Source organism: Lolium rigidum, chromosome 6 (assembly GCF_022539505.1).
Source record: "Lolium rigidum isolate FL_2022 chromosome 6, APGP_CSIRO_Lrig_0.1, whole genome shotgun sequence".
In the NCBI taxonomy this organism is placed as follows: domain Eukaryota; kingdom Viridiplantae; phylum Streptophyta; class Magnoliopsida; order Poales; family Poaceae; genus Lolium; species Lolium rigidum.
This window is the reverse complement of record NC_061513.1, coordinates 24,897,900-24,911,937: the sequence shown is the minus strand read 5'-3', so window position 1 is coordinate 24,911,937 and position 14,038 is coordinate 24,897,900. Positions and strand designations below refer to the sequence as shown.

Below are 14,038 nucleotides of genomic sequence, written 5' to 3'. Positions count from 1 at the left end.
TTGGTGGCGTTCTTGCTGGGCTCCGGCGGCCTGCCGGTTTCTTCATCGACAACCTCGATGGTGCATGTTTCGTTTGGTTTCATCGTCTTGGTTGCGCCACGCTTTGACGACGTACTCGATTTTTTCGACGATCCGGCCGAGGGCTAAAATAAGAAAGAGAGTCGCGCGCGTTAGTACACACACATTTATTCAAATCGGTTAGTTTGTATCACCGGACGCTCAATATGTATATATATATACCTCGGCGCCGGAGGTGGTTGCTACTTCCAATTGAAGATCGTCGTTTATCGACGTTTCTTCGGCATCATCTTGCTCGACGGCGCCCTTCATCTTCACCGTCCAGGTTCAGATAAAAAGAGATATCATCTTCTTCTTCTCCGGTCGGCACATATAGAATATCGCCTTTTATGATGCCGAACATATGGTCTTCAGCGTCCGGATCATAGTTGGCCAGAATCGGGTCAGCTCTATCGTCCGCCATATGTCAGTCCTGAAAACATGTAGTCAAAACAAATTAATTGTGTATATGCCAGCATTATCATATCTCTTCTACATATAAAGAGAGAGGGCGACGGCGGTGGCGAAAGGGGGGACGCAGTGACCGCGTGACCGAGAGACCGGTGGCGGTGGCGAAAGGGGGACGCAGTGACCGCGTGACCGAGAGACCGGTGTGGCGGTGACCGAGAGACCGGTGGCGGTGACCGAGAGACCGGTGTGGCGGTGACCGAGAGGGCGGTGGCGGTGCCATGGGCGAGGGCGGCGGCGGCGGTGACCGAGAGACCGGTGTGGCGGTGACCGAGAGACCGGTGTGGCGGTGACCGAGAGACCGGTGGCGGTGACCGAGAGACCGGTGTAAATTTTTTCTTAAGTTAAAATTTTGATCATTAAGTCTAAATTTTGTTAAGTAAAATTTTGATCATTAAGTCTAAATTTTGTTAAGTCAAATTTTAGTTACATTAAGTCTAAATTTTGTTAAGTAAAATTTTAGTTACTATTACATGTGTAAATTTTTGTTAACCTAACACATTTTTGTTAAGTAAAATTTTGTTATGTCAAAATTTCGAGGGGAGTACAAAATTATATACATTATACTATATATTACATATTTGTTAAATTTTGTTAAGTCAAAATTTTGTTAGTATACAAATTTTTAGTTAAGTTAAAAAAACAAAAAAAAACAAAACAAAAAAACGAGAGAGGCAGGGGCGCCTAGCGATTGCATGTGTGTGTGTGGCGCGCGCCCCCGGCCGGCCGCCGGCCTCCCTCTCCCCCTGTCTGTGTGGCGCCGGTGGGGAAATTATAAGTCTCAATTATTTGTTTTTTAAGTCAAATTGTAGTCTCAAATTATTTAGTCAAATTGTAGTCTCAAATTATTTAGTTAATTTTAAGTCTTAAATTTTAAGTCTCAATTATTTGTTTTTTAAGTCAAATTGTAGTCTCAAATTATTTAGTTAATTTTAAGTCTCAAATTTTAAGTCTCAAATTTTTAAGTCTCAAATTTTAAGTCTCAAATTTTAAGTCTTTTTTTAGTTTTTTAAGTCTCAAAATTTTAAGTCTCAATTATATATTTAGTAAATTTTAAGTATCAATTATTTAGTTTTTTAAGTCAAATTTTAATTAGTTCCTTTTTAAGTGAAATTTTAGTACACACATATTTTTAACAAGAAAAAAAACTAAAAAAAAAGGGCCGGGGCAGCCTCTCTGATCTCCGGCCTCTCTCTCTCTCTCCGCGGGTCTCCCCGGCCCCCTTCTCTCTCTGGCCGGTGGCTCGGATCGACGGCGGTAACCGGCCGGCGGCGCGGCGCGGCGTGTGGCGGCGGCGGCGCAACGCGGGAGAGCAGCGCGTCGAGGGCGGCGTCAAGGGGCGCCCGAGAGCAGCGCGCGGCGGCGCGGTAGTGTGGCGGCGCCGCGCGCGAAGTGAGAGAAGGCCGGGGGAGAGGCGCGCGCGGCGGCGGATGACGGCGACGTACGAGCTTCGCGTCGGCGGCGGAAGACGGCGTCGGCGTGTGGCGGCAGCAGCGGGCGTCGGCGAGGGCGGAGGCGTCGAGGGCGGCGGCGTCGAGGAGCGCAGCAGTACTCTGGATCGCGCGGAGAAGAAGAAGTGCCGTGGCGGTTCGCGCGGCAAGTTTTTATAGGACCCACCTTTAGTCGCGGTTGGGGTCCCCAACCGCGACTAAAGGTACCCCTTTAGTCGCGGTTGGTGACCCCAACCGCGACTAAAGCCTTTTTTCGCCCCGCGGTTGAGGTTCCCGCGGAAAACGACCTTTAGTCGCGGTTGGCCTGGCCAACCGCGACTAAAGGCCTTTTTCGAAATTATTTCGTTTTCTAAATGTGAAAAATAAAACTAATTAAATTCAAAACTTTAAAAATACAAATAATATATCAAAAAATTCAGAAAAATAAAACTAATTAAATTCAAAACTTTAAAAATACAAATAATATATCAAAAAATTCAGAAAAATAAAACTAATTCATTTCAAAATATTAAAAATACAAATTATATATCAAAAAATTAAGAAAAATAAAACTAATTCATTTCAAAATGTTTAAAATACATATAATATATCAAAAAATTCAGAAAAATAAAACTAATTCAATTCAAAATTTTAAAAATACTAATAATACATCAAAAAATTTAGAAAAATAAAACTAATTCAATTCAAAATCTTAAAAATACAAATAATATATCAATAAATTCATAAAAATAAAAATAATTCAATTCAAAATCTTAAAAATACAAATAATATATCAAAAAATTCAGAAAAATAAAACTAATTCAATTCAAAATTTTAAAAATACAAATTATCAAAAAATTCATAAAAATAAAACTAATTCAATTCAAAATTTCTTCCCGGCCGCCTCTGTCTTCTCGTTGGCCCCCTCTTCCCGCCTCTGTCTTTCCGCCGACCCCCTCTTCCCGCCTCTGTCTTTCCGCCGACCCCCTCTGTCTTTCCGCCGACCCCCTCTTCCCGCCATTTCTTCCCTGTCTTCCCGCCTCTTTCTTCCCGCCCATTTCTTCCCCGCCAATTTCTTCCCGCCTCTTTCTTCCCGCCACTTTCTTCCCGCCTCCCCGTCTTCCCGCTCCCATTTTTCCCGCCATTTGTCACTACATATATGTAGCCCGGCTTGGCCAGCATTATCACATCTCTACAATCTCTCATCACTCTCTCATGGCTTCCACCGCACCCACTCTAACCTACCAGCAGGTGGAGGAGCTTTGCGCCTCGAACTACCCTTGCCCACCGGGCTACCGCGTCCCCGCCGGCTGGAGCCTAAGCGCCGGCGGCGTGCCGGTCCCTCCCGTCCCTCATGGTACTGCGCGCCGGGCGGCCATCACGAACCACTACTACCTCGACCTCACGCCGAAGCAGCGGATGAATCCCCGCTGGCATCCCGATAACCAGCATACTTGGGACGCCTTCTTCATCAATCGGCGTGAGAGGGCGCTCGCCGTGGTATGAGGAGGACGGTCCGCCTCCCGGAAACTTCCACGAGGCCGGCCGTCGGCTATGGTGGTACGGCCGGACTCGCGGAGCGTCATGGACTACATCACGGCCGGCGATATCCCCCGCCTGCGCTACCCTCGGTTCGAGCCACGAGCGCCGCCCGACGACAGCCGACGACAGCAGCGACGACGACGCCGGCAACTTAGAAGGCGACGACTACCGAGTACAACGGCGGCGGCTATGAAGACTACGAGTATGCATATTATACGCCTAGGCAGGAGTATGACTAAATCACTCCAAATTTCATGTATGCAGGAGTATGACTTAGTCACTCCAAATTTCCTGTATGCAGGAGTATGACTTAGTCACTCCAAATTTCATGTATGCAGGAGTATGACTTAGTCACTCCAAATTTCATGTATCATCAGTGCTATCTCGAGTCAATTGAATCATTCGAAAATGGACACCAAACACATCACGGGTAATATAATTCACATGATTCATTCAACAAAGTTTGGTACAATAAATTATTACACATCATTTCTTCCCTTGTGTCCCTGCTTGCTTACGATTGTGCCGTATCCATGGAGCATCCTCATCATTTAACTTAATGCTTGGGTCGGTGTTCACTTTGAAGGGCGGAATTTCAGCAAACATATTATAATCTTCTGACATGTCTGTCTTGTCCTCCACTCCCACGATGTTTCTTTTCCCTGAAAGAACAATGTGGCGCTTTGGATCATCGCATGATGTACTGATCGTTTTTTATCTTTCCGTTTCCTCGGTTTGCTACTCATGTCTTTCACATAGAAAACCTGAGCGACATCTTTCGCTAGGACGAATGGTTCGTCAAGGTAACCAAGATTGTTGAAATCCACCATTGTCATTCCGTATTGCTGGTCCACCTTTACCCCACCTCCCGTTAGCTTGAACCATTTGCACCGGAACAAAGGGACCCTAAAGGAGGGTCCATAGTCAAGTTCCCATATCTCCTCTATGTAACCATAATATGTGACCTTTTGCCCATTCTCGGTTGCTGCATCAAAGCGGACACCACTGTTTTGGTTGGTGCTCTTTTTATCTTGGGCGATCGTGTAAAATGTATTCCCATTTATCTCGTACCCTTGGAAAGTCGTTATAGTCGAAGATGGTGTCTTGGCCAACATGTACAGACTGATCTACAACATGATCGTCACTCATTAAATGTTTTCTCAACCAACCGCCGAAAGTCTCCATGTGGGCCTTCCTAATCCAGGATTCAGGCTTCCTGTGGTTGTCCGAGCGTAAAATATTCTTGTGTTTCTCAAAGTACGGAGCCACCAAGCTGGAATTGGTCGGAACCGTGTGGTGTGCTTCGGTCGGAGAATGGCCATCCATACATATCGTTGATTTCCTTCCGATCGTGCCTTTTCCACTTAGTCTCCCCTCGTGCCGCGATTGAGGAAGACCAATCGGCTTAAGGTCGGAACAAAGTCAACACAAAACTCAATTACCTCCTCATTTCCATAGCCCTTGGCGATGCTTCCTTCCGGCCTAGCACGGTTACGAACATATTTCTTTAATATTCCCATGAACCTCTCGAAGGGGAACATATTGTGTAGAAATACAGGACCGAGAATGGAAATCTCATCGACTAGGTGAACCGGGAGGTGCGTCATAATATTGAAGAAGGATGGCGGGAACACCAACTCGAAACCGACAAGACATTGGATCACATCGTTCAGTAACCGTGGTAGAACTTCTGGATTGATTACCTTCCGAGAGATTGCATTGAGGAATGCACATAGCTTCACAATGGCTACTCGAACATTTTCCGGCAGGAGCCCCTCAAAGCAATCGGAAGCAATTGCGTCATAATCACGTGCGGTCGTGAGACTTCAGGTTTTGGAACTTTTTCTCCGCCATGTTTATTATTCCCTTTATATTGGACGAGAATCCCGACGGGACCTTCATACCGCTCGGGCATTCAAAAAAGATGACCTTCTCTTCTTTGGTCGGAGCGTAGCCGGCACGACCTTGAAACCGTTCCGGATGCCGGTCATCGTGGTCTTTCAAACTTTGCTGGTCCCGCCGTGCTTCCTTTGTATCATTTGACTTCCCATACACGCCCAAGAAGCTTAGGATGTTCACGCAAATATTCTTCGTAACGTGCATCACGTCGATTGCGAAGCGGACTTCTAGGACTTTCCAATATTCTAGCTCCCGTAATATAGATTTCTTCTTCCACATGGCTACGTGCCCGTCGGCTCCCTTCGGAACCGATTGTCCGCCAGACCCTTTCCAAAGATGACTTTCAAATCCTTGACCATATCAAATACCTCGGCACCAGCAGTGTTCCGCAGGCTTCGGCCGGTGATCTGCCTTGCCGTTGTAATGCTTGCCTTTCTTTCTTACTCGGATGACCTTTCGGAAGAAATCGACGATGCCCAAGGTACACGTTCTTCTTACAATTTGGCAAATGTACACTTTCAGTCTCATGTAAGCAGTGCGTGCATGCATTGTATCCCTTATTTGACAGATCCCGAAAGGTTACTAAGAGCAGGCCAATCGTTGATGGTTACGAAAAGCAACGCTCGTAGGTCAAATTCCTCTTCTTTGTGCTCATCCCACACACGGACACCAGGTCTGCCCCACAGCTGTAAAAGTTCATCAACTAATGGCCTTAGGTACACATCGATGTCGTTGCCGGGTTGCTTCGGACCTTCGATGAGCACTGGCATCATAATGAACTTCCGCTTCATGCACAACCAAGGAGGAAGGTTGTAGATGCATAGAGTCACGGGCCAGGTACTATGGCTGGAGCTCTGCTCGCCAAAAGGATTCATGCCATCCGTACTTAGACCAAATCTTATGTTCCTTGCATCAGCTGCAAAATCTTTGAACTCTCTGTCGATCTTTCTCCATTGCGTTCCATCTGCGGTGTGTCTCAACTCCCCGTCCGACTTACGGTCCGCTTTGTGCCATCGCAACAACTTGGCATGCTCTTTGTTCCCGAACGGACGTTTCAACCGTGGTATTATAGGAGCATACCACATCACCTTGGCGGGAACCCTCTTCCCGGGTTTCCGGCCCTCAACATCGTCACCGGGGTCATCGCCTCTGATCTTATAACGCAATGCAAGTGCATACCGGGCATTCATTCAAATTCTCGTATTCACCGCGGTAGAGGATGCGGTCGTTGATGCATGCATGTATCTTCGTAACCTCTAAACCTAGAGGGCAGACAACCTTCTTTGCTTCGTACGTAGTGGCGGGCAACTCGTTATTCTTTGGAAACATATTCTCCAACATTTTTAGCAAGTTTTCAAATGCCGAGTCAGCTACACCTGTCTGTGCCTTCCATTTCAGCAAATCCAGTGTGCAGCCCAGCTTTTTCAGACCATCATCGCATCCGGGGTACAGCGCCTTCCTGTGATCCTCTAACATGCGATCCAAATTCTCCCTCTCTTTTTCAGTTTCGCAGCGTCTCCGTGCATCAGCAATGGTCCGACCAAGATCATCAACGGGATCATCACGTGCCTCTTCTTCACCTTCCCCTTCACCTTCCCCTTCACCTTCAGCATCCTCCATGAAAGTATCACCGAAATGAGCAAGATAGCTTTCATCGATGAAATCATCCCCTTCTTCATCTTCTTCCATTATAACCCCTCTTTCTCCATGCTTGGTCCAACAATTATAGCTTGGCATGAAACCGTGCCGAAGCAGGTGCATGTGAACATCTCTTGAGGAAGAGTAACCCTTCTGATTTTTACAGTTAACACATGGACAGATAACAAAACCCCCCTGCTTGTTCGCATTAGCCACTACGAGGAAATCTTTCAAACCTGTACTGAACTCGCCGGAGAGTCGGTTACCGTACATCCATTGTCGATTCATCTGCATTATTATAATATAAAATATATAATTAACCATCATGCATTTGTTAAACTAACTAGCTACAAACAATATAAATTAAACAATGAACTACACACACATGCATATTTTATCAAAGACACATCAAAGGTTCAAGTTGCTAACCGCGATCGAGGAGGAAAAAATAAATGAGAAAGCTCAAGTGTGGCTCCAACACTTCATATCATGTTTGTTTCATGCTCTTGGGGCATTTCATCAAACACCTTATGTGCATAAGAGGAACCAAAAGCAAACCTAACACCCACTTGTGAAGTTTGTGAAGAGAATGGCTCCAAATGGCTAAGTGTTGGCTGCTGGCTGGGTATATATAGGGGGGGGGCTTTAGTCCCGGTTGGCCGGCCAACCGCGACTAAAGGCCCTCGGGCACTGCTAGTCGCGGTTGGCCTGGCCAACCGCGACTAAAGCCCCCACGTGCACCGGCTGGCCACCGAGCGCCCTGGGCCCAGGCCTTTGGTCGCGGTTCGCCTCCCGAACCGCGACTAAAGGTCCCATTAGTCGCGGTTCCTACAGCTTCGCGACTTATGGGGCTCACCGGAAGCCTGTTTTTCTACCAGTGTGTGTATGAACCAACATACAAAATAAATTTAGAGGCTGACCATGATCAAAACAATTTAATAGCTATGTCTACATATAGAGTCAATTACTTCTTGCCACTGCTGCCGCCGGTCCTTCTTTCCTTCAAGCACCGAATGCAATTCTCTTATACTGATGTAGAGAGAACAAACGGGGCTACTGTAGGTTTGTAGCAACGAACATGTCAAATAATTCATTCATGCTCATGGATACCAAGCATCCGATGCGTAAAAAAAAGTAGTTGAAGAAAAGACATCGAGTTGGCAACTGAGATACAATTTTCTTTTCTACATTGCCAACTCGTTGTTTTTATTAATTACAAAACATAATTTATGGTAACTGAAAATCATAATATACCAGGACCTTTCTTTCCACTGCCATTTCGACTAACTAGATAGACAAAGTCAGCTAACGATCAACGGAATGCAGCCAAAATGTAACGTTCACATGCCACAAGCTTATAAGGGTTAAAAAGCAAAACTTATGTAGCCCATTACACCCCAGATAAAAATACATCTTTTAACATAACATAGAATTGTCCATATGTTCTCAAACCATCAATCATGGTCTAGTAATCTTTAAAACAATCATCTTAGCCTTGAAGATAAAGAAAATGGATTCGAGATATCAGGAGTCGACCTGTCCCAGCAACACAAATATGCCAAAAACGTGGGAATAGAAAGAGAAAAAAAAAGGATGATGAAAATGATGGAATAAATGCGAAGAGCATAAAATGTTGAATAACTATGAAAATGTTGAATTTACCAAGCAAAGCAAGTACTAGATACATAGGATTGATCAAATCTCTAGCGGTTTATTACTGTCACACGCTTAGAAGAGCACAAACACTTGTGCAGTAATTGAATCGAACAGGCTCGTATATAATTAAATAAAATCATCGACTAATCTTTAAAACTACTAGGTTGGCCTTGAGGGTAAAGAAAAAGGATTCAGAGACATGAGGAGTCTAGCTGACCCAGCATCACAGATACAACAAAAGAACGTGGTAACAAAAAAATAGATAAAAGAATGATGGAATTATACTAACAGCACAAAATATTTAATTTATTAAGCTAAGCCAAACATAGCACACAATAGCGATTTATTGCTGTCACACGCTTACACTAGCACTACCTTTTGTCTAAAAGACCGGAAACACTTGTGTAGAAATACGACGCAGGGTATAGTAATGCAGAGTAAAAGTACAGCAATGGTGCACAAACACGGGACATGGTAGTAATGCAGCACATACGTAATGGTTACATACGCTTCCTCCGGGTTTTTTCTTCACCACTTAGGCTTGCTTGGGTTGGAGCCTGAGCGCGAAGGCCTGGAGCGACAGGAGCACCTTCTTGAGGCGCTCCCTGTTCTTTGCGTCGGTGAGGTTGCCGTCGGCGTCGAAACTGGGCGGGTCATCGTACATCCTCACGTGAAGCTCCGGCTTGTTGATGAAGTGGATGTCGAGGTAGATCCCGATCTGGCGGAGGTGGAGCGACCCCCTCCCGCCGTTGAAGTCGTATCCCGCGCAGACGATCGCCGCGGCCTTGTCAGCCCAGCATTTGACACTGCCCCTCGACGCCCAGTCCAGCGCGTTCTTCAGCGAGGCGGTGACGGAGTAGTTGTACTCGGGCGAGGCGAAGAGGAAGCAGTCGGCGGCGAGGACCCTGGCGCGGAACGCCTCGACTTCCGGCGGGAAGCCGTCGCCGCCGTCGGTCTCGAGGTCCGGGTTGGCCATTGGCAGGTTGGAGATGTCGACGTGGTCGATGATCAGCCCCGGGATGAACTCCTCGCACAGCTCCTCGGCTACATTTGGGAGAAAAGACAAACCATCAAGGGACAACAGACGGTTCCAGGATGAATGGTGTGTGCGTCTACTGCACCGGTGAAACCGTGATCTGGATGAATGAGTTTACCGGCTCGGATGAGGCCGGTGTGCCAGGAATCCTTGCGGAGGGAGCCGCTGAAGGCGGCCACGCGGAGGACGGTGGGCGTCGCTGACGCTGGCGCCGCCACGGTTCCCATGCTTCTTGATCTCGGGTCCGATTCGGGCTGCTGTGCTATGACAGACTCTGTGAGTAGGTTGAGTTACTGATGCCGGAGGTCACTTGTCTGATCTCTGGTGTTGGGGAGGAGACCGAATAAATAGATGACTGGATTTCATCGGCCAGGTCATCGTGAACGTCATGCTCGCTGACGCGACCGACGGCTATCAGTCTGGACTCTGGACTAACAAATCAAGCCACCAGAGACTGTCGTTTTCTTGTCCTACTTGTGTGGAAATCTGTCTTTGTTCTGCAATCTGCACGAACGGATGTTTCTTTGAGCGATACAGGCTGCCGCAGCTAGAGATTATACGTCATCGATGGCCTCATATCATATTCCCGATCATTGGCTCCCTCATTCCACAATATTATCAGTAGCAATCAGGCCTCTAGATGGCAGAATAAACAAGTGCTTTCTGCTTTAGCATTGGCTACCCATCTCCCCCCAAGAGGCCACCACGGATGTATAAAGTTCAGACGTCGCAACAAGAAGTAATCGAATTAACGTCATCGATGGCGTCAACGTTACCGTTGAAATTTGGTCTTTTTTTAGAGAAATCATATATTTTATTAATCAAAAATCAAGTTAAGCGAAGCAACACCTGTGCAGATAAAATTTGAAAAGACCGAGAAATACAAAACAATCTCTAGGATTTTTCTGCACCCAACATAGCCAGCCTTCACCGCCCGACTCCGGCGCCGCCGAAAAGAGTCGAGCCTCCACCATTGCAAGTACCAAAAATGTATTGGCGCCAACAAGGCTTTGCGAGTCGATGAACAGGCTGCTGCAGAAAGCGAAGCACATGTCGTTGTGGCATATCGATCGGGGGACGTCCCCGTACTATCTTGTACCAAGATACGCCACCTCCCATCGATGAAGTCAGAGAAGAACGACATATACACCACCTCTGAACCAACGTCTTCGCTCCATAAGAACCACCTCGCTCCGGCCACCAGCGTCGTCGTGGATAACACGAACTATAGCGACAAACCCATGAACATGTGTATGGGGCCTAGTTGATGATCCAAGATAATCGACACCCTTCTCCACAAACCCGCACATGTGTCCTTTTGTAGTTCCACCCTCGGCAGCCATGGACGGTCACATACAATTCATGAGATTTATTTTTGATAATGGGCGCTTTATTACTCATAAAAAGTAATTACACCCGACCTCTGCATAGCGAAGATGCACACAGCCGTTCAAAGAGTCTCAATATTATGGAGTGCTAAAAAAGGCGAATTATCCCCAAACTTGAGATGGGAAGTTTCAGTCTATTCCAAACAATTGGCCATGCTTGCATAATCTTCCTTCTCCGCTGGTTGGGGTGGTACTTCGGATGTGTCGGCGAGAGTGCAACTGTTGAGGGTGAGAGAGTGAGAAGGAGGAGACTAATATGGCGAAGATTGAGCGGTGAGGGGACTTATGGGGTGTACTCTCTGAAATGTCGCGTTGTCTCTCTACCCCCACGCATGCATAAGCGTCCCTCTGTGCTCTTCACCGGGTTTGTCCCACGGAAACTGCCGATTCAGCCATTCCTTGAGGGTCAAGTTTTGGGCTACTTTGAGAACATGTGATGCATGCCCTAATGTGCGTACATGTGGATGCAACCAAACACGCAAAAATTGCCCCGCGCTTTGGAGGGAACCAAATACACCCATGTATAATTAAACCGAATCATGGTCTAGTAATCATTAAAACGACCATCTTGGCCTTGAATCTAAAGAAAATGGATTAGATACTTCAGGAGTCTAGCTGTCCCAGCACCACAGATGCGCAAAAAATGTGGGAATAGAAAAAATGGATACTGAAAATGATGTAATAGTGCGAAGACCAAAAAATGTTGAATTTACGAAGCAAAGCAAAGCATAGTACTGGATGCATAACATTGAGCAAATATTTAGCGACTTATTACTATCACACGCTTAGAAGAGCACAAAAAAACTTGTGCAGTAATTGAATCGAACACGCTTGTATATAAATTAAATCAAATCATCGAATAATCTTTAAAACTACTAGGTTGGCCTTTAGGTTAAAAAAAAGGGTACCGTTCAGAGACATGAGGAGTCTAGCTGACCCAGCATCACAGATACAACAATAGAACGTGGTAACAGAAAAATAGATAAAAGAATGTTGGAATCATACTGACAGCACAAAATACTAATTCATTAAGCTAAGCAAAACATAGCACACATTAGCGATTTATTGCTGTCACACGCTTACACTAGCAATACCTTTTGTCTAAAAGACCGGAAACACTTGTGCAGAAATACGACGCAGGGTATAATGCAGAGTAAAACCACAACAATGGTGCACGAACTCGGAACAGGATAGTAATGCAGCGCTCTTTCCGGGTTTCTTCTTCACCACTTAGGCTTGCTTGGGTTGGAGCCTGAGCGCGAAGGCCTGGAGCGACAGGAGCACCTTCTTGAGCCGCTCCCTGTTCTTTGCGTCAGTGAGGCTGCCGTCGGCGTCGAAACTGGGCGGGTCATCGTACATCCTCACGTGGAGCTCCGGCTTGTTGATGAAGTGGATGTCGAGGTAGATCCCGATCTGGCGGAGGTGGAGCGACCCCCTCCCGCCGTTGAAATCGTATCCCGCGCAGACTATTGCTGCGGCCTTGTCAGCCCAGCATTTGACACTGCCCCTCGACGCCCAGTCCAGCGCGTTCTTGAGCGAGGCGGTGACGGAGTAGTTGTACTCGGGCGAGGCGAAGAGGAAGCAGTCGGCGGCGAGGACTCTGGCGCGGAAGGCCTCGACTTCCGGCGGGAAGCCGTCTCCGCCGTCGGTCTCGAGGTCCGGGTTGGCCATGGGTAGGTTGGAGATGTCGACGTGGTCGATGATCAGGCCCGGGATGGACTCCTCGCACAGCTCCTCGGCTACATTTGGGAGAAAAGACAAACCATCAAGAGACAAGAGACGGTTCCAGGATGAATGATTTGGATGAATGAGTTTACCGGCGCGGATGAGGCCGGTGTGCCAGGAATCCTTGCGGAGGGAGCCGCTGAAGGCGGCCACGCGGAGGACGGTGGGCTTCGATGACGCTGGCGCCGCCACGGTTCCCATGCTTCTTGATCTCGGGTCCGATTCGGGCTGCTGTGCTACGACAGACTCTGTGAGTAGGTCGAGTTACTGATGCCGGAGGTCACTTGTCTGATCTATGGTGTTGGGGAGGAGACCGACTAAATAGACGACTGAATTTCATCGGCCAGGTCATCGTGAACGTCATGCTCGCTGACGCGACCACCGGCTACCAGTCTGGACTAACATATCATGCTACCTGAGTGTAATATCCCAAATTTTAAATAAAGGAAGAAGAACAATTCCACTTATCCAAATTTTAGAACCAACAAAAACTTTTACTTTGCATATAGTACCATGCATAGGACTTGTGCGTTTTGAGTGATATGCCATGATGTTTGTTACTTAGTGTATGTGGTGAACTCCAAAACCCTAAAGTGATCAAGTGATCATCATAAATCAAATCTATCAAAAAGAGAAAGAAATCAAAAATTATTATAAAACCCTAAAAACCCTAACATATGGTCTGTCATTTTTGTAAATTTGACCCTAGACCTATTTGATCTTCACCAATATTTGTAAAATGATATCAAATAGTAATTACAACTTTAAGAATCAAAGATATATCAATTTAATCAATTTTAGAATTAAAAATAGGACCACATATGATAATGGTCACTTGTGACTTTTATAGTCTGGTCACCACTTTGAGCCTCTCTATTTCAAAATTTCTAAACTAAACAAATCCAACTCTTTGCATGTCATCCAAGTACCCAACAAGGTGAACAACTTTTGTAAAGATCATGGTATCAAATTCATTATGGATCAATGGCTATGATCAAGAGAAGAGGAGACATTGAAACATATGTAAGATTCACCAAATTCAAAATGTGATCAAATCTGGCCAAAACTTGACCCTCACTGGACCTAGCCCTACTCCCCAGACCTAAACCTACCTAGCCCATGCAAAATATCGACATGGACTCGACCAAAACATGGCCTAGCCATGGCCATGCCGGTCCCGTTCCACCTCGACACGCCTC

General features: G+C 46.4%; 2 protein-coding genes across 2 annotated transcripts; both read right to left on the bottom strand.

The window, feature by feature from the left end:
• Positions 1–9,225: 9,225 nt before the first annotated feature.
• LOC124662306 (probable NADPH:quinone oxidoreductase 1) lies at positions 9,226–9,953 on the bottom strand. The gene is made up of 2 exons (XM_047200157.1): positions 9,845–9,953; positions 9,226–9,734 (listed from the first exon to the last, which is right to left on the bottom strand). Exons 1-2 carry the CDS (start codon positions 9,951–9,953, stop codon positions 9,226–9,228), a joined length of 618 nt encoding a protein of 205 aa, XP_047056113.1.
• Positions 9,954–12,344: 2,391 nt separating this feature from the next.
• On the bottom strand, positions 12,345–13,040 carry LOC124662305 (probable NADPH:quinone oxidoreductase 1). The gene is made up of 2 exons (XM_047200156.1): positions 12,932–13,040; positions 12,345–12,853 (listed from the first exon to the last, which is right to left on the bottom strand). Exons 1-2 carry the CDS (start codon positions 13,038–13,040, stop codon positions 12,345–12,347), a joined length of 618 nt encoding a protein of 205 aa, XP_047056112.1.
• Between the last annotated feature and the right edge of the window lie 998 nt (positions 13,041–14,038).

Coding starts and splice junctions, on each gene's coding strand:
- LOC124662306 (XM_047200157.1), bottom strand. CDS start 9,953: ATGGGAACCGTGGCGGCGCCAGCGTCAGCGACGCCCACCGTCCTCCGC. Junction 9,735..9,844: donor CACCGGCCTCATCCGAGCCG/GTAAACTCATTC, acceptor TCCCAAATGTAG/CCGAGGAGCTGTGCGAGGAG.
- LOC124662305 (XM_047200156.1), bottom strand. CDS start 13,040: ATGGGAACCGTGGCGGCGCCAGCGTCATCGAAGCCCACCGTCCTCCGC. Junction 12,854..12,931: donor CACCGGCCTCATCCGCGCCG/GTAAACTCATTC, acceptor TCCCAAATGTAG/CCGAGGAGCTGTGCGAGGAG.